The sequence below is a fragment of the Asparagus officinalis genome, chromosome 6 (assembly GCF_001876935.1).
Source record: "Asparagus officinalis chromosome 6, Aspof.V1, whole genome shotgun sequence".
Taxonomy (NCBI): Eukaryota; Viridiplantae; Streptophyta; class Magnoliopsida; order Asparagales; family Asparagaceae; genus Asparagus; species Asparagus officinalis.
In genome coordinates, this window is record NC_033799.1 from 19,139,353 (window position 1) to 19,158,411 (window position 19,059).

General features: G+C 39.7%; 1 protein-coding gene across 2 annotated transcripts; it reads right to left on the bottom strand.

The window, feature by feature from the left end:
- On the bottom strand, positions 931–18,452 carry LOC109844871 (beta-galactosidase-like). 2 transcript variants are annotated; one of them, XM_020414040.1, is made up of 12 exons: positions 18,434–18,452; positions 18,233–18,338; positions 18,058–18,142; positions 16,940–17,058; positions 16,683–16,847; positions 10,566–10,804; positions 10,375–10,484; positions 10,167–10,276; positions 9,952–10,062; positions 1,976–2,077; positions 1,669–1,874; positions 931–1,387 (listed from the first exon to the last, which is right to left on the bottom strand). In XM_020414040.1, exons 2-12 carry the CDS (start codon positions 18,233–18,235, stop codon positions 1,276–1,278), a joined length of 1,362 nt encoding a protein of 453 aa, XP_020269629.1. In that variant the 5' UTR covers positions 18,236–18,338; positions 18,434–18,452; the 3' UTR covers positions 931–1,275. The 2 variants fall into 2 exon arrangements, with proteins under 2 accessions (XP_020269629.1, XP_020269630.1); XM_020414041.1 differs by lacking the exons at positions 18,233–18,338; positions 18,434–18,452 and having other exon boundaries at positions 16,683–16,833.

Genomic DNA, 19,059 nt, shown 5'->3' on the forward strand with positions numbered 1-19,059 from the left:
TAGAAAACTCTTAATTACAGAAATGCCATTGTTTGTACTTTTTGAGAAAACATTTCTCAAAAACAATGCAACCAAACACCCCCTTAGACAAGAAAGAATTCACGAAATCTATTAAAAAAAGTGAACAACACACGTACACAAAAATAAATATATAATAAATAAATAAAATCAGTGTTCGTGATTTATGCAACATGGCCTCCTCCTAATGGTCTGGTGTACGCCACCGCATTGAGTGCCTAAAAATTTTCAGCGCTCGTGTTCTCGTTCCTAAATCCAAGTTGACATTAATTATAGGTGAAGATGAGCCATAGCTATCCGCAGGGGATATAATTTAAGATCAAAAAAATAAGGCATATTACAGGCAAGTACACATTATAAAAGTGTAACATTATAAGTGACAACTGTTCACTACAGGCTCAATATCAATCAATGCATGAAATGTGTCAGCCATTCAAATTTGAATAGGAATATGGTCATGCTTAGTATGGTCATGGCATCAACGTCAGTACGTCACATTATTGAATTTCATGCTCGAGTTAAAATTTTCTATCACGCATGGCTATTTAAATAAAAACCAATTCAAACTTTATGACACAATATGACAGTAAAAAGAAGAATTGGTAAATTTGACTAAAGAAATAGGGTTATTTAAGATATTAGCCCCTTACACCTTCAATAATTACATATTAGTCCTTGGAATATTTGATATTGCCCGTAAATCACTCACATTCTTAAGTGATCTTGTAACTTGGTCCCCCGTTGACCAAAATAACCCTTAGTTTATGTTCTCTCGAATCCCTTAGTGTTATTAGCTGAGGGATATTTTGGCCATTGCCGGACCACGTCGCAAGGCTACTTAGGATTTCCATTTGCCCAAAAAGATCCAATAATAATTTTTATAGGCATCAATATGAACAATAAGCTCCTTGCTTAATAAATCATAGTCGCAACTCATCAATAATGAAAAAATAATGATCACAAGCTTTCAATTACACAGGTTACTTACAAGTACTAGACCAAGTATGTATTCTCATTTGCATTTCATCTCCTCTCTATCTTTCCAACCTTCACTATAAATATAATGCTTCACAAGTTGCCATAGAATCTACACGAATATGTACACACCTTCTCAAATACTTTGAAAAGTTGGCTTATTGCAATTCCCGCCAATATCATGACCAATGTAGTCAAGATTTGTGCATAACAGGTATATTTCTTGAGTAAATTAAATTCTATAAAATTGTAGTATATTTTTAACTTCTATATCGTCGTTCTTCATTCTCCGACTCTCTTTACAAGAGAAATGCCATTCGGATCACCACCCCACTCTTCAAACACAACTATCAAGTTATCCGTTGGATTGAGCCAAGAACGAGGAAGATGATACCTAGATAATGAAAGTTATTGAGCTCCCTTACGTAACACATCAAAAGGGGTTTAGCCACTTATTACCCCTAAACTTTAATTGTCATTACCATTTAGACCCCCTTATCAATGGACATCAATATGTTGCAGAGAGACCGATCTATTTTCTTATAGGTGTTGAATATACATAGAGTTAACTCTGTTTGGTCATCGGCCGGTCTAATTGCTAATAAAAAAGTTTAGCGATAATAAGTGGCAAACATCCTATAATACGTTTTTTTTGCAATTCCAAGGTTAACTCACCATCTTTGAGATGACTCTCCACAATTACTGATGCAAACTGTCTCATTATGGTGACCACGGTAATCACAACCATTACAGGCTCCATGGGCTTTATAACTGGGCCAGTAACGACCGATATTATGACCGTTGATCCACACCAGACCTTTTCCCATGCTATTCATGTCTAAAGCCAATGGATCATTTCCTTCAGGGGCATTAAAAAATGCCTGGAAAGGAATAAATCATTATCCAAGAGAATAAAAACACAGTGAAATTAACGCTCATATATTAGCCAATGTGCAAGATAAGTTAAATTTGTAGCACTTACCTTATACCATGTTAAGGGCTGAGCTTTAGATGCTTCTCCCCAATTAACTGACGAAATGCCCCTGAAAGAATAAAGATTAAGAGCCTCACCTTGCAAACCAACCTGCACGGTGCAAAAAAACATTGGCTATGCTCTCATTATTGTTTGTTAATCATGTCAACAGGGAAAATTATGCTAGATCAGAATATACCACATAACTTGCTTTATGACTAATCATGATCATGAAAAAAAAATTGATTATAATCTGTGTTATTTAGGTGATGCTAATTCATGTAGATAAAGGATCTACACAACAAAACAATTAGATTTGCAGTGATCTTTTTTGCGACTGATGATCACAACATCTATTTTATTACTTGAAAGGTCTTGATTTATTGTAGTCTGATAATTAATTACAAAGGGCAGATATATTGTGAATTAGCATTAATTTTTGCTAATCTAATTTTGCAATCATCTCAGCAAAGCTAATTAAAATAGTTTTTCTTGATGGTCAAGAAATATCTAAAAGTAATAATTTTTGTTATTTAGCATCAATCATTCGGCAAGATGGTGAGATTGAGGACAATGTTGTTTATCGAATCAAATCGGAATGGTTGAAATAGAGGAGTGCTTGGGAGTGTTATGTGATCATACAATACCAATGAAACTAAAGAAAAATTCTATGCGATGGTTATAAGACCAACAATGCTTTATGGTTCAAAGCGTTGGGTAATTTAAAAAAATATGTGCAAAAAATGAGTGTAGCAGAAATGAGAATGTTGCGATGGTCTTGCAGAGTGTACACCAAAAGATAGGATAAGAAATGAGTGTACCCATAGTAACTGATGTAGAAACGACGAAAACGACGACGAAGTTCAGGAAAAACGAAGCAGGAAACAGTCTGGGTGTTGTCCGGTAAACCGCGGCAACATGTGCGGTCGACCGGAAACGTGCACAAGTACAAGGTATTTTCTGGAGTTCTGGTCGGTCGACCGTCGCGGTCGACTGCGGACCCTGTAATGGATTTTTGGTTTCTGTTGTTCTGTCCGGTCAACCGCAATGGTTTTGGCGGTCGACCGCCAATCGGGTTTTGGGTCTGGCTTCGTTTCCTGTTCTGATTTAGTTTGTGTTTTGATATATTTTGAAACACACGTTTTTTAAGGGTTTTCTTATAGGCAAATTGGAGAGACTTTTGAGCTGTGTATTTGGGAGATTTAGTGAGAGATTTGAGAGCATTGTTTGAGAGATTAATTTGTGAGTTTTGAGTGAATTTATAATCTCTATTTGTATTCTCTTTATTAGTAAAATCCATCCCCTCCTTGTCCCGTGGACGTAGGTACATTACTGAACCACGTAAAATTTGGTATCTTGCATTGTTGGTTCTTGTTTTACCTATTGATTGTGAACCTATATCAGTTTGGTTGTGTTCGTTTCGGATTCCGCTGCGCACAACAAGTGGTATCAGAGCCAAGTTTGGCTTGGGGCTCGTTTGGAGGATTCTCTACATGATTCTCGTTTGAAGAGATCAGATTATCAACATGGGTGAAGCAAGTACATCAGGATTATCTCTTTCGAAGGCGATATAGGGTTTGAGCATCAATAACACTAAAATTGATGTTCAGAAGTTTGATAGCAAGATAAACTTCGGTTTGTGGAGGTGTCAGGTGATGGATGTGTTGGATTTCCAGAATTTGGAGAAGACTCTTGAATTACAAGAGAAACCCGCTGATATGGAGAAGGTTTGGAAGAAGGTTAACAGCAGAGCATGTGAGATTATTAGGTCATGCTTGACGCCGGATTTGATTTACGATGTGATGAACGAGAAGTCGGCAAAACAGTTGTGGAAAATACTAAATGACAAGTACTTGACGAAGAGCATTGAGAATCGACTTCATTTGAAGAAGATTTTTACCAATTCAAGATGAAGATGGGAGTTTCTATTAGAGAGCATGTCAATAACTTCACAAAGTTACTGTCGGATATGGACAATATGGATATCATGATAAAGGACGAAGACAAGGTGATGATGTTATTGTGTTCGTTACCAGAGGATGATTATGGTATTTTTATCCTTACTACGATCAATGGTAGAACCACTGTCAACTACAATGAGGTGACCTCAGCATTGGTTAATTATGAGTTGAGAAAAAATGATAGTGAACCCTCCGAGAAGGCATCGGGAGATGTATTGGCAGTAAGAGATCGTAGTTCAAATCGCTGTCAATTCAATCACTCAAAGTCAAAGTAGAGAGGTGACCATAAAAGTGTTGGTAGGAATTAATGTGTTTTTTGCAAAGAAGATGGACATTGGAAGAATGAACGCCCAAAGTTGAAAGATCGAGCCGGAAAGAATAAGGGAAAAGCTATACAAGCTTCAGAGGTGAATGTTGCCAAACCTAGTGACGACAATTCAGATTCAGATTCTTCAGGCTATTCATACCTAACACTACCATCAGTTTGCTATGCTGACTCTACGGATTGGATGTTGGATTCGGGTGCTACAAATCATATTTTGCTCGAGGAGGGATTAGTTCTCCAGCTTTAAAAGTTAGAAAGAGGGATTGTCGTGCTCATGAGTAATGATCACATATGTCCTATTGGTGGTATTGGAACAGTCCCGATCAAGATGTGTGACAGAGTGACCAGAGAGCTGAAGAAAGTGAGATTCGTTCCGTAGTTGACGAAGAATATCATTTCATTTGGAACTTTGGAGACAGCAAGCTATAGAGTGATCTTGGAGAATGCAACTCTGAAGGTCACAAAGAGGTCCATAGTGGTGATAAGAGGTGTCAGGAAAAACATTTACTACTTAAAGGGCAAGACAGTGACATAAGGTCTGACAGCTTTGATTACCACAGAGGAGGATATACCAGCTTATGGCATATGAGATTGGGACACACTGGTGATAAGTCCCTGTAGGTATTGGCGAAACAGGGGTTGAAAGGTACAAAGACCTGCAAGATGGAGTTGTGTGAGCATTGTGTACTTGGAATGAAGACAAAATTGAAATTCGACATCGTAATTCACAACACCCAATGTATATTGGATTACCTTCACACAGATATTTGGGATCCTTCCAAGAACACATCACTTGGTGGGCCAATTATTTTGTCACTTTCATCGACGATTATTCTAGAAGGAATTGGGTATACACTATGAAGCATAAACATGAGGTCCTGAATATATTTGTGGAGTGGAAGAAAAAAATAGAACTGCAGACAGGCAGAAAGGTAAAGGTACCTCGTTCAGACAATGGTGAAAAGTACAAGAGTGATCCATTTCTGTAGTTTTGTCGAGATCACGACATTAGGCGACACTTCACAGTTAGGGAGAGACCGCAACAAAACGGGATGACCGAGAGATTAAACCGTATTTTACTGGAGAATATGCATTGTATGCTCTCACAGAGTTAATTAGCTAGATCCTTTTGGGCCGAGACATTGGTTTATGCGAGTCATTTCGTGAATAGGTTGTCCTGCACTGCGATACATGGAAAGATTCCTATGAAGCTATAGTCTGGTTCGTGGCTAATGATTATGAGTTGCTTCGGATATTGGGTGTCTAGCTTACTATCATGTGTGATGAAAAATTAGATCTGAGAGTGAGGAAAGCAGTCTTTGTGGGCTTTAGAGATGGAGTTAAAGGCTTCAAATTGTGGGATTCACAAGATAAAAAGATGATCATTAGTAGGGATGCTACTTTTGATGAGGCGTACATGATGAGACCTCAAGTTCCTCAACAGGTGGAGGAAGGCCAAACTAGTGGGATATCGCAGCAAATGGAGGATGATGTGACTCCACATACTTCAGAGAACATTGTATCCATTAAGACTCCTACAGAAATGACACTAGGAGGAGATATGACAGATGGGCATTTGGAGGATACAGTGGATGGTAAGACTCAGGGACAGGGTCATGTTCAGGAGTCGATTACAACTAATAGACCTAGAAGGGTTATTCGTCGGTCAGCTAGATACAATGATGTGATGGTTGCATATGTTTTATCAGTGGAGATCGTTGATGATCTGGTTCCTTGTACATATAGGAAAGCAAAATTAAGCTCTGATTCAATCAGATGAAGGGAAGCTATGGAGGAGGAGATGCACTCTCTTCAGAAGAATAACACTTAAGAACTTATAAAACTACCGAAGGGTAATAAGGCTATTAGAAGCAAGTGAGTATATGCAAAAAAAGAGGAATCTTCTAATGAGGACATTCGGTACAAAACCAGATTGGTTGCCAAGGGATATGCCCAACTTGAGGGCGTTGATTATAACAAAGTATTCTCACCGGTCGTGAAGCATTCGTCGATAAGGATACTATTAGCATTGGTGGCACAACTGGATTTGGATTTGGTCCAAATGGATGTTACGACAGTCTTTCTACATGGAGACTTAGAGGAGAAGATCTACATGACACAACCTATGGGTTTTAGAGCTACGGGCAAGGAAATTTTTTTGTGCAAACTGAAGAAGTCTTTTTATAGATTGAAGCAATCGTCGCGACAATGGTATAAGAGATTTGATAATTTTATGATTGACCATGGGTACATGAGGAGCCCATATGATCCATGTGTTTACATGCACAAGCTACAGGATGGTGAGTATATTTATTTGTTGTTATATGTTGATGATATGTTTATTGTTTTCAGGAATTCTTTGACTATTCGAAAGTTTAAAAAAAACTATCATCCGAATTTGAGATGAAAGATCTTGGAGAAGCTAAGAAGATATTGAGTATGAAGATTAAGAGAGACAGGGTGAAAGAAAGATTGAAGCTAACACAGAGGAGCTACTTATAGAAAATGTTAAAAAAATTCATCTTTGATGATAATGCCAAGACAGTGAGTACTCCATTGGCTCCCTATTTAAGCTTTCAGCTAAGATGTCACATATTTCAGTCGAGGACGAAGAGTACATGCCAAAGGTTCCATATACCAATGCGGTGGGTAGCTTGATGTATGTAATGGTGTGTACGAGGTCAGATTTATCACAGGCTGTGAGCATGGTGTCCAAATACATGCACGATCCCAGTAAGGGTCATTGGGAGCCCGTGAAATGGATTTTACGATATATCAAAGGTCCTGTGGATGTTGATTTGATATTTCAAAAGAATGAGAGATTAGGAAGGATTGTGTTGGATACGTGGATTCTGATTACGTGGGGGTTCTTGACAAACGTCGGTTTACTACAGGATATGTATTTACATTGACAGGAGCACCGGTGTTGGAGATGTGCATTTTAGTCTTCAGTGGCTCTCTCTACTACGAAGACGGAGTATATGACGGTGACTGAAGTTGTGAAGGAGGCTTTGTGGTTGTAAGGATTGTTGGATGACGTGAGGATTGCACAGGAGACCATCCGGGTGTATTATGATAGCATGTCATCTATCTATTTGGCAAAGAATCAGGTATATCATGCACGCACAAAGCACATTAATGTCCGATTATATTTTGTTCGAGATGTTTTAGATGATGGAGATGTCATATTGGAGAAGATCCACACAAAAGACAATCCTGCAGATATATTGACCAAAGTTATCACGGGAGTGAAATTTGGTTATTGTTTAGAGTTATTGAATATTCTTTGTTGTTAAGAGCCTTTGAATGCCATTTGGATGAACTACGTGTGGCTTGATTCATTGGGTAAGAGGATACGTAGGTAGTCATTTTGATGCAGCCAGTTTGATGAGTTGATACCAATATTTTGGAATTTATTCGCAATTTCGTTTGGGTTCTCGACTTGTTATGGATTGAGTCTGTTATCGTAAATTATTTTCACTTCGTACTGGACGCAATAAGTAGGACGTTTGGTTGGTATTAGTGTTAGCTCAGTTTTGGAAAAACTTCGCCGAGGTAGAGAATTGTAGAAACAGCAAAAACGGTGACGAAGTTCAGAAAAAACGAAGCAGGAAGCAGTTGGGTGTTGTCCGGTAGACCGCGATAACATGTGCGGTCGACCAGAAACGTGCACGAGTACAGGGTATTTTCTGGAGTTCTGGTCGGTCGATCGCGGCGGTCGATCGTGAACCCTGTAATGAATTTTTGGTTTCTGTCGTTCTGTCCGATCGACCGTGATGGTTTTGGCGGTTGACCGCCAATCGGGTTTTGGGTCTGACTTCGTTTCCTATTCTGATTTGGTTTGTGTTTTGACATATTTTGAAACACACGTTTTTAATGTTTTCTTAAGGCAAACTGGAAAGACTTTTAAGCTGTGTATTTGAGAGATTTGGTGAGAGATTTGAGAGCGTTGTTTAAGAGATTAATTTGTGAGTTTTGAGCGAATTTGTAATCTCCATTTGTATTCTCTCTCTATTGGTAAAATCCATCCCATCCTTTTGCCCCGTAGACGTAGGCACATTGTCGAACCACGTAAAATTTGGTGTCTTGCATTGTTGGTTCTTGTTTTACCTATTGGTTGTGAACCTATCTCAGTTTGGTTGTGTTCGTTTCGGATTCTGCTGCGCACAACAATTAAGAGGTTGCTCCTATTGAAGATATAATGAAAGAGAATCGATAAAGATGATTTGTTCATACATAATAGAGGCCTCTTAGTGTACTTGTTAGAACAGTGATAGTATTATAATTAATTGGGCTAGGAGATCTAGAGGTGGACTGAAAGAACTTAGTTGGAAGCAATTAAGAAGAATATGATTATGTTTAACTTAACGGATAATCTATCTCATAATAGAATGGAATGGAAGAATAGGATTTATATAGCCAATCCCAAACATTTAAGAAAAATGCTTTGATGTTATTTTTGTATTCTTAATGAGCCAAATCTTATCCTAGAAAATTGTGTGATATAGATCTAATGAATTGAATTTTGTTTTTATCTATAACTGAAAACAATTCTGTGATTAGAACATTTACTAGATTGTGATTTTGTAAATATTGGCGCATATTTTTCAGTAAGAGGCACCAACTTTAAGTGTGATGAACTAGTATTTGTCATGATCTTTACATCATTGACATCCAAATATTTTCTTTGAGAGTTTCAGTTCACAATAATTCATGTATACACAGCTGAAACACTACTTCTCCGCCGTGTCAAAAATATACAAGAACAGGTTAATTATTCCTTGCACTCTTAAGTGTTATTTCGACTATTTCAAATAGGTTAAAATCCACGTTGCCACTTTTGACTCCTACCTAACTGACATGTCTAATTTAGTCCTATGCGAGAGGATTAAAAAGCAGTTGGTTTTTAACTTAAATTACATTAGTGCAAGAAGATCAATTATGTATGCACTCTGTGGTTTGAATCTACACCTTCATTTTGACAAAGTGTGGATTCGGGCAGTCCACTATACATGAGCATACTTTTTCTATACGTGTAGAGGGAATGGAAGATGCATGTGCAATAAATATAGTTTATTGGATAAGGAGTACTAAAGATATTATTTGTCTTAAATAAGCTAGAAATTGTTGTAATTGCTTCCATACAATAGTAATGATATAATAGATAATTGCTTCTAGGATTTCTTGACGGTCGCATACAACGTTCTTGATCTGTTGTTGAGCATTACATGAATCTAGCCTAGTTTCTTATCTAACTTCAAGTGAATGGTGACCTAATGCTAGAAAAAGGCCATCTGTTGGTTCTACAGATACACGATTTAATAGAAAGTAAATTATAATACTCTAACTATTCCATGCATGGTTCCTGCTTGAGTAAAAAAAGATCTCTATAATTTGTTACAATTAGAATAGGAACGCATTCATATTCGCTCACATTGTCAAGATTTAGGTGTGGTTCTTCATCAATGAATTCAAGGAGAAATCTCTACATCTGATGAAGGATATGCATGTTATATGCTTCTACATATTAGATGCTTTCGTTGTTATTTGTAATAGATTACGTATATTTTCCATATATATAAATAAAGATTTTATCATGTACCATGCAATTCAAGACGGTCCAAAGTTAAATTAGGTTTAACATAGCAGTTTTCAATGAGACAGTCGTAAGGAGGAAATAGAAATACAAGGAAACTAACCTGATATATCCATTGTCCCCAGGAGAGGTCTCTTTTTCCCTCATTAAGACCGTTGAGGATAACAGGACCAAGAACCCCATAATTCCATGACTCATAATGTGTCCCACCATTCTATTAAAATTAAAAGAAGAGTTTTAGTTATCAAACTTTTAGTATATATAAATTATCAAATATAGATGAAAATCAATAACCAAGTCACATAAAAATCAACATACGTAGAGACCAACTGTGGCACTTAAAAGCGAAATCTTGTTCATGCCTGCGCGCAACTTTACATTTCCAGTGTATGTCAATGTCGAACGTTCTAAACCTCCGAAAGCAATTCCTAAGTTACCAAGAAGAGAACTTTACAAAAATTAATAAATCTTTATATCTCCTGAATTTTTGTTATTAAAAATCTACAAACTGTAGGATATTACAAACCAGTCAGTTGACCATTGATATAAATATGCAAAGATGGACCAGCAGATGACACAGTGAGGGCTAGATACTGCCCGTTCTTCAGATATTGTTCATTTTCACTTATATTTACACTGAAAATAGAGAGAGTTAATTTATGAACACAGAAGTTATGAATTTATCTCAAAATATTAGATGTGACACAAGCTACTCACTGTGTTGTATACCACAAATAGTCTGTGCGATCTCTGGTTACATTAACCTGCTCCAGCAGTCCTGTGTCTGTGAATGTGTTTTTATCAGATTCCATGAAATTTTTTGTCATGTTAACCTGCTCCAACAATCCAGAAGTCATGAACGCTTTTTTATCATCATTATAAGTTTGTTCTTTGTATGACTTCCAGGAAAATCCACCAATACGTGACATTTTCATCTGCACCTTGTTGCCTCTAACCTGTACAATTTAATATATCAGCATCTTACCAAATTGCCCACCACAATAGTTTAGTTTTTTGTATTCTGTAGAATTTATAGTTTTGAATTGTTTAGGTAATTGCAGATACAAGAACAAAAAAAGCCTCATCCAAAATTTTTAGGGTCGCCTATATGAATAATGTTCAGCTATTCAGCTGTTTTATATTGAGGTTTATATCCTCCACAAAGTTTTCACTATCAAATACTTCTTAACTGCTTCCAAACCAAATTATTTTAGACCTACCTCTAGTCATCCTAATTGTAATAATATTATCACTTCTCCTAATTTGTACATATAATAGCCTGAGTTCCTCAAATCTCTCATTTATCTTCAATATGAAGAGATCTCTAACTTCCTACAAATGCACTTATTTATTATCAATTGAAATAGAAAACCTAATTCATTATGAGATCTCTTGGGCTTTATATAGGCCCCTTACACAAATTACAAATAAGTCCTAACTAATAATAATATGTCAACACTCCTCCTCAAGATGGGCGAAAGATATCTACTAAGCCCATCTTGTCACATCCTCTATTCATATCTACTGAGCTAAGTCCTTTAGTCAGACAATCTGCTGCCTGGTCCTTAGTCAAAACATGACTTAGCTCCAGTAGTCCACTATCCAACTTCTCTTTGATGAAGAACCTATCGATCTCGATGTGTTTGGTTCTATCATGCTGTACTGGATTGTTGGCAATACTGATGGCAGACTTGTTGTCACACCACAACTTCATCTTAGCTCCTTGATCCAGCTTCAGCTCTACCAGCATACTCTTCAACCATAGCAACTCAGCAACTCCTAAGGCCATAGCTCTATACTCTGCCTCAGCTGTCGATCTCGCCACCACCGACTGCTTCTTGCTCTTCCACGAGACTAAGTTGCCTCCTATAAAGATGCAGTATCCTGAGGTGGACCTCCTGTCATCAGCACAGCTAGCCCAATCAGAGTCACAATAGCCCTCAATGCTCATGTGTTCATTCTTCCTGAAGATTAGCCCTTTTCCGGGGGCATTCTTCAAATACCTTAGAATCTGGTACACTGCGTCCATATGACCATTCCTTGGATCATGCATGTAGCGACTCACCACACTCACTGCAAAAGAGATATCGGGGCGTGTGTGACACAGATAGATCAACCTGCCCACCAGCCTTTGATATCTATCGCGATCAACTGGTTCTCCAGCTTCAGCACCCAGCTTAAACTTCTGGTCGATCGGTGTAGTTGCAGGTTTGCATCCTAACATTCCTGTTTCTTTGAGAAGATCCAGTGCATACTTTCTCTGGGATAGGATGATCCCCTCCGCTCCTCGAGCTATCTCTATTCCAAGAAAGTATCGAAGCAAAGCCAAGATCTTTCACCTCGAATTCCTTACCCAGTCTTACTTTGAGTTGGGCAATCTCCTTCTCATCATCCCCTGTAATAATCATATCATCCACATATACTGCAAGCAAGGTGATGTGACCTCCACTTCTTCGAAAGAACACGGTATGGTCGGCGCTGATCTGCTGGTACCCCATACCAATCATAGCCCTCCTGAATCTGTCAAACCAAGCACGAGGAGACTGATTTAGCCCATAGAGAGACTTCTTCAATCTGCAGACCTTTCCCACTGTCTGATCTGTACCGAATCCTGGTCATAGAGAGACTTCTTCAATCTGCAGACCTTTCCCACTGTCTGATCTGTACCGAATCCTGGTGGTATCTACATGTATACTTCCTCCACTAGATCTCCATGAAGGAATGCGTTCTTCACATCTAGTTGGTGTAGCTTCCATCCACCATTTACTGCCAGTGAGATTAAGGTCTGAACAGTGCTCATCTTTGCCACCGGTGCAAAAGTCTCATCGTAGTCGATGCCATATGTCTGACTATATCCTTTTGCCACCAGACGAGCTTTGTAGCGCTCAACCTGTCCATCTGGATTCTGCTTCACAGTGAAGACCCACTTACATCCAACTGCTCTCTTCCCTTTTGGTAGTTTTACTAGCTCCCAAGTGCGGTTCTTCTCAAGGGCCCTTAGCTCTTCGTGCATAGCAGCTTTCCATTTCTGGTCCTTCTTTACAACCTGCCAATTGTTAGGTATAGTAACAGAGTCCAGAGATACAATGAATGCTCCATGTGCAGGGTGGATGTTAGAATATGATACAAACTGAGCAAGATCCCAACCATATCTGTGCAGGGTGGATGTTAGAATATGATACAAACTGAGCAAGATCCCAACCATATCTATCGGGAGGATTTCTCGCATTACTGCGAGTAGTCCTCCGTACCCGCATTACTGCGAGTAGTCCTCCGTACGGTTATTGGTGTGGGATGAGTAGGAAGAGGAATGGAATCACATTGAGAGGAATCTGGTGGTGTAGGTGTCTCAGGAGTCGGGGCAGGCGTTGGCAAGGGACTTGGCACCAGTGGCACTGTAGGTACTGTTCCCGCAATTTGTTTCCCCTTCCTACTATAGGTAAGTAGTTCCCCCTGAGCCGTTGGTCTAACCCCTCTTGTCTCATTCTCCTCTTCTTCTTCATTCTCTTGCTCCTCCTCAACCAAATCTCTTTCCCAAGGAATCGTTACAGATATTGATTTTTCTGATATCTTACCATTCTCAGACATTGATTTGTCTATTCTCTCACCATTCTCCTCCTCTCGCCTCATACTTTCAGTATTAGGCGAGTTACCAACAGATGAAGTTACCTTCCGAGTGTAATATGGCTCGAGTTCTCGGAAGTGCACGTCCATGCTCACAAACAACCTTTTTTCCACTGGGCTCCAGCAAACATATCCCTTCTGAGTAGCAGAATATCCTACAAAGATGCACTTCACAGCTCTAGGGGCAAGTTTTCCGACAGATGACCTGTTGTCCTTCACAAAGCACACACAGCCAAACACTTTAAGTGGAAGAATCCCACCATTATTTCCCTTTAATGTCTCACACGGAGACTTCCAATCCAGCACTCTCGAGGGCGTTCTGTTGATCAGCGCTGCTGCGGTCAACACTGCTTGCCCCCACAATGTTTCTGGGACATTCATAGAGATCATCATACTTCTAGCAACCTCTAAAAGATGTATGTTCTTCCTTTCCGCTACCCCATTCTGAGCTGGTGTATATGGACAGGTCACACTTCACTCTTATTCTTCATCAGGTATAACCAAGTAACGCGAGAGAAGCAATCAATGAATGTAACAAAATACTTGTATCCGTTCATAGAACTTGTGGAACAAGGCCCCCAAACATCTGAATGTATCAGATCAAATGCATGAGAACTCCTATGATCAGAACTAACATAAGAGCTTCTAGTAAGCTTTCCCAACTTACATGCATCACACACAAGTTTCTCTTTATTTGCTTTCTCAAATAAAGATGGATACAATCTACTTAAAGTACCAAAGGATGAGTGTCCCAAGCGCTGGTGATGAAGCATCAATTCACTCTCGGCACTCATTTCAGATCCTACTCCTGCTTTCTCTACCATTGACACCAAAGCTGAGTCCAGTCCCTCACGATCCAAGTACCACAGTCCATTACTCCACGTGCCAGTCCCAAGTCTCCGTCCTGTCCCTTTCTCCTGGAAGATCACCTTGGGAATATCAAAAGAAACGATACATTTTAGTTGGAGGATAATAGCACTAATGGACAAAAGATTTACTGGAAAGGAAGGAGCATGCAAAACATTGGACAAAGTTACAGAACCAGTACAATCGACTGTACCCTTACCAACCACCGGATAAAATATAGCATCAGCTGTTTGAATACTATCAGGTGATGCTAAGTGAGTATATGATGAGAACTCACTAGCATTACCTGTCACATGTCGAGACGCACCAGAATCGACTATCCATTCTGATGATCTGTTGGGAGACATAGAAGCAAGAGCATGTATGTCATCAGTACCTTTGGTCGGATGAGCATAGGTAGCAGTATTGCCTCTGACCAAGAACGAGGTGGATGCCTCCTCAGTCCCACTCCTCAAGTCTCCATCGCCTGCTACTTGCTGCTTCTTCCTTAGTATCGCCAGGAGAGCACGGTCCTCTTCAGTAAAGACCACCTCAGCTTCTTCTTCTTCTGCTACCGTCAGATTCGCCCGATTCTCTGCTCCTCTTCCACCTCGTCGACCCCCACGGCCACGACCACGACCTCCGAACTGTCCACGTCCACTAGATGATCCACTTCACCGCAGTTGTAGCACTGTCGAGTCTCCCCCTTGGATCCAGTGTTGCTAGAGGCTGCTAGTGCTGACTTCACCACCGGAAGTCCACCTGTCCCCGCCTGCAGCCGAATGCGAGTCTCCTCCTGGATCATAACAGAGACAGCCTCCTCAAGCATGGGAATCTTCGGCTGAGCTAGCAGCAATGCGATTCGCTGAGCGAACTCTGATGTCAATCCCTTGAGAAACACCATAGTCCTCTCCTGTAGAAAGGCCTCCCGCTCTTTACATCTCGGGTCCTTGCAGCTAGCCCGGGGAGAAAAATGATCATAATCCAGCCACAGACGTTCCAGCTCTGTAGCATATTCCTGTACAGTCCTCTCTCCCTGGACTGTGGCGTCGATCTCTCCTTTGATCTGGAATACCCTCAGGTTATTCCCTACTCCATCATATGTCCTCCTCAACTTCTCCCAGACGTCCTTCACCTTTTCAATGCCATCCACCGTGGCAGCGATAGTCGGGACCAACGAGTTGGGAAGCCAGATGTACACCAACATATGAGTGGACTTCCACTCATCTCTTCCCTCTGAGTCCTCCTCCGGTTCTGTCGCCTCTCCTGTCAAGTAACCCTCCAGGTTCCTCCCTGCAAGGGTGTATCCACACCGCCGCGACCATGCTCAGGTAAGTACCTCGGTCAAATCAAGCTGAAAATTATCGATGGTTCGGTAAGCTCACAACTTCTTCTGATGGTTTTTGTCGCCACTTCACCAACGAGCGATACTTATTAGCTCATCAAAGTTGATACCTCCGCTGGGATTCAAACTTCTTGATCGATCTCCATCCATCGAATATGCCTTCAACCAAACCGCCTGTTCACCTGCTTCTTCGACCTCTTTGTTTGTGTGGCAGTAAAATTCCACCTCGCTGCACAACAAGGATATGGAGCTCAACAAATTTCCCGTTTCTCAGAGGAAACTAAGAACCAAAACAATTATATATCTCATCGCTGTGACGAATAATTCATACTTCATGTCATCAGTTCGAGGACTGTGTAGTCGAGGAATCCTATGTCAAACTCGAGGTTCATCACGGATGTGAACGCAAGGGGGAGAGGTGTGCTCAGTCTAAGAAGAGGGGTAGTTGGGCGCTGATCGGTACAGGGAGTGGCGGGGGGCTGGGGAGGGCTTATCGCGAAGGTGGCTGGGGGGGGACTGATCGGACAGGGGGACTGCTATCGGCGATGAACAGAGGGGGGTCTGATCGGCCGAAGCTAATTAGGGGCGGGTCTGATCGTGCGAACGGGGGGGGTGGCCTGTATCTGGCGTACGAACACAGGGGGGCGCGGCGTGAAAGGAGAGAGGGGGGGCGGCGGCTAGGGTTAGGGTTTTTGTGGAGGCTCTGATACCAAGTTGAAATAGAAAACCTAATTCATTATGAGATCTCTTGGGCTTTATATAGGCCCCTTACACAAATTACAAATAAGTCCTAACTAATAATAATATGTCAACATTATCCCATGTTTAATTGTATATCCACTCATCCATCGGAATATTCTTGTTTATGCTGACAATGAAATCTATAGAATGACACAAATGAATTCCTTAATGAAAGATAGATAAAGTACCACTTTGACCCTGTATGAAAATTGTTCTTTTGTATAGCAGAGTGCCACAAAGGAACATACTTTTGTAGAATGATGGTAAACTGTTCTCACCCTAGCAGTGTTATAAACTGCAGTTTTGCAGTCAGGAAGAATGCTGATGGACCAAGGAGGAAGCTCATAGCTCATTCCATTATATGTTACACTCGCACTAGACTTTGTGTCATTGTTGGCAAGAAATGCAGCACAAGCTCCCGATTTTGACCTGTACACATAAGACTGATGAAAGATGCTTAAAAAAGTATTTACTTTGATCATCTCAGATTATTGCAACATCAAGGAAGGGCATAGAAACTAATTTGCAATCCAACCTGTTGATTGTCCCCAAGAGATGCCACTGTGAGCTCACCATAGACCAAAATCGGTTCACACTTCTTGATAACTTTATGTAAGTCCCTCAAATGATCATATTTTGGTTGACGTACTAGACCTGATCACGAGGAAACAAAATATAACACCAAATTAATCAAAAAGTTTAAGATACACACATTGACTGTTATTCTCTCATGTACAGAGTTGACCTCCAAACCAATTTTTCAGACGTGTGATCTATTCTTATATATAGTGATGCAGAGCGCGTCATGGACACTTTATAGAGCATCTGGACTGACAGAAGTCCACATGGGGGACCGGAAAGTTAACTTGCAACAAAGAACAAGTCATCTCTCCCAATCCATAGATCAAAATCAGACAAATCAATATATGAAAATCGCGTATTTTTCGAGACAGATTCAACCAAACCGACTGATAGTTCAGTTTGCAGCTGCCAAAACCATAAATATCCCTCATAATTGAGAGATATCAAACCATGTGTCTTTTTTTGCTATTTTTAATAATGACATACGAGTCGGTTTTGATTAGGAAACGAATATGGTTTGATTTCAGGTTTGACCGATTAGTTTCTCAATCATAAGGAGTTTTTAGGGTAGTTTTGATACTTTCCATTTCTCTTAATTCAGCCCTATTAGGAATATGTTTTGTTTTCCTATTTAAGTAAATGATTGTAAACCTGAGAGTTATTACATTTTGATTAATAAATTCCTCTTTCATGTTACTTCTTGGATTTGAATTTGCCTTTTCGTGGATTCAAAAATTGTTCTTTGCGTATTCAAAAGACGCCCATTGGTGGATTCCAAAGTTTTGCTTTCTTGCTGCATCACATAGTATACATTTGCTATGGGTTGGAAATTTAAAATCTCCTTTCATACTCAATTTTCATTCTTATTCCAAATTTACCTTCGTTTTTGTTCGTGGCCACTATAACCACAAAAAAATTATGATCAAACAAAAGTAGGCATGTTGTGGTGACAAAACACTATGAATAACCTCTATTTCTTCCCAAATCCAAATGCGGGTGTTCTCAATAGTCAAGTGCAATAAAAAAAGATTCAATTTGTAATATATTATAGACTTATAGTTTGCAACATACCATATTCATCAATGGGAGCATCATAGTCATAGCTAGTTGCAATGAAATTGCCAGCTGTCCGGCCAAAGTTCGTTCCTCCATGATACTGAATGTTATCAGTAATATTAATTCATTCCACTAATATTAATTCATTTACAAATTCATCAAGCAAACCTTTAAGCATTGAACTACTTACCATGTAGTAACTAACCAAAGATCCACCACTTTGTATAAAACTCGCAACAGCGTACGCCAGGTCCTCAATAGGCCTATGAGGAATAGGACCTCCAAATGATGAGAACCTGCAATTAACATCAAGACATATGAATTTGTTACTCATAGAATTCACACTAAGATGCATATAAGAAACCAAGAAGAGCAAGAAACAGGTACCAGCCTGTCCAAGCTTCAGTCCACAGCTTTGGTTTATAAGGCTTGTTCGGAGTGAAACCATCACAGTAAAATCCATTGCAAGTATCAATCTGGTATTGCAAATTCCATTTCAGTGCCATATGTTAAAAATAGGGTTAATTGCGAATGAAACCTGTATTATCAGCTAGGTGGGGATAGACCTCCCATAGTTCTAATTGTGTGGATAAACCCCCTGTAGTATTTGTTTCAGTGTAGATAGACCCCGTCAGTGAATTTTGTCAACTCTTTTCAGAGTCAAAAGAGTTCAGCAATTGGGGGTCTATCCTCAACAACAGAACTACAAGGGGTCTACCTGCCTCCTCAAAACTCTTCTTTTAAAAGTTAAAAATACAAAAAACAAAATCTACCCTGAGGATCTATCCGCACATATAGAAGTGCAGGGCGCCTATCAACAATTGAGTGATATTATAGGGGGCCTATTGCCAGTTACAACTTAAAAATATAACCACAGTTTCAGAGTTTTAAAGCAGAGAAATGTATCTTTAAGATAGTATCAGATGAATCCTGATTCAAACCTCATCTTACACACACACATTTAAAGAGGATTTAAAAACCGTTGCATAAAGTAGTTCCCGTTTTCACCCATAAAAG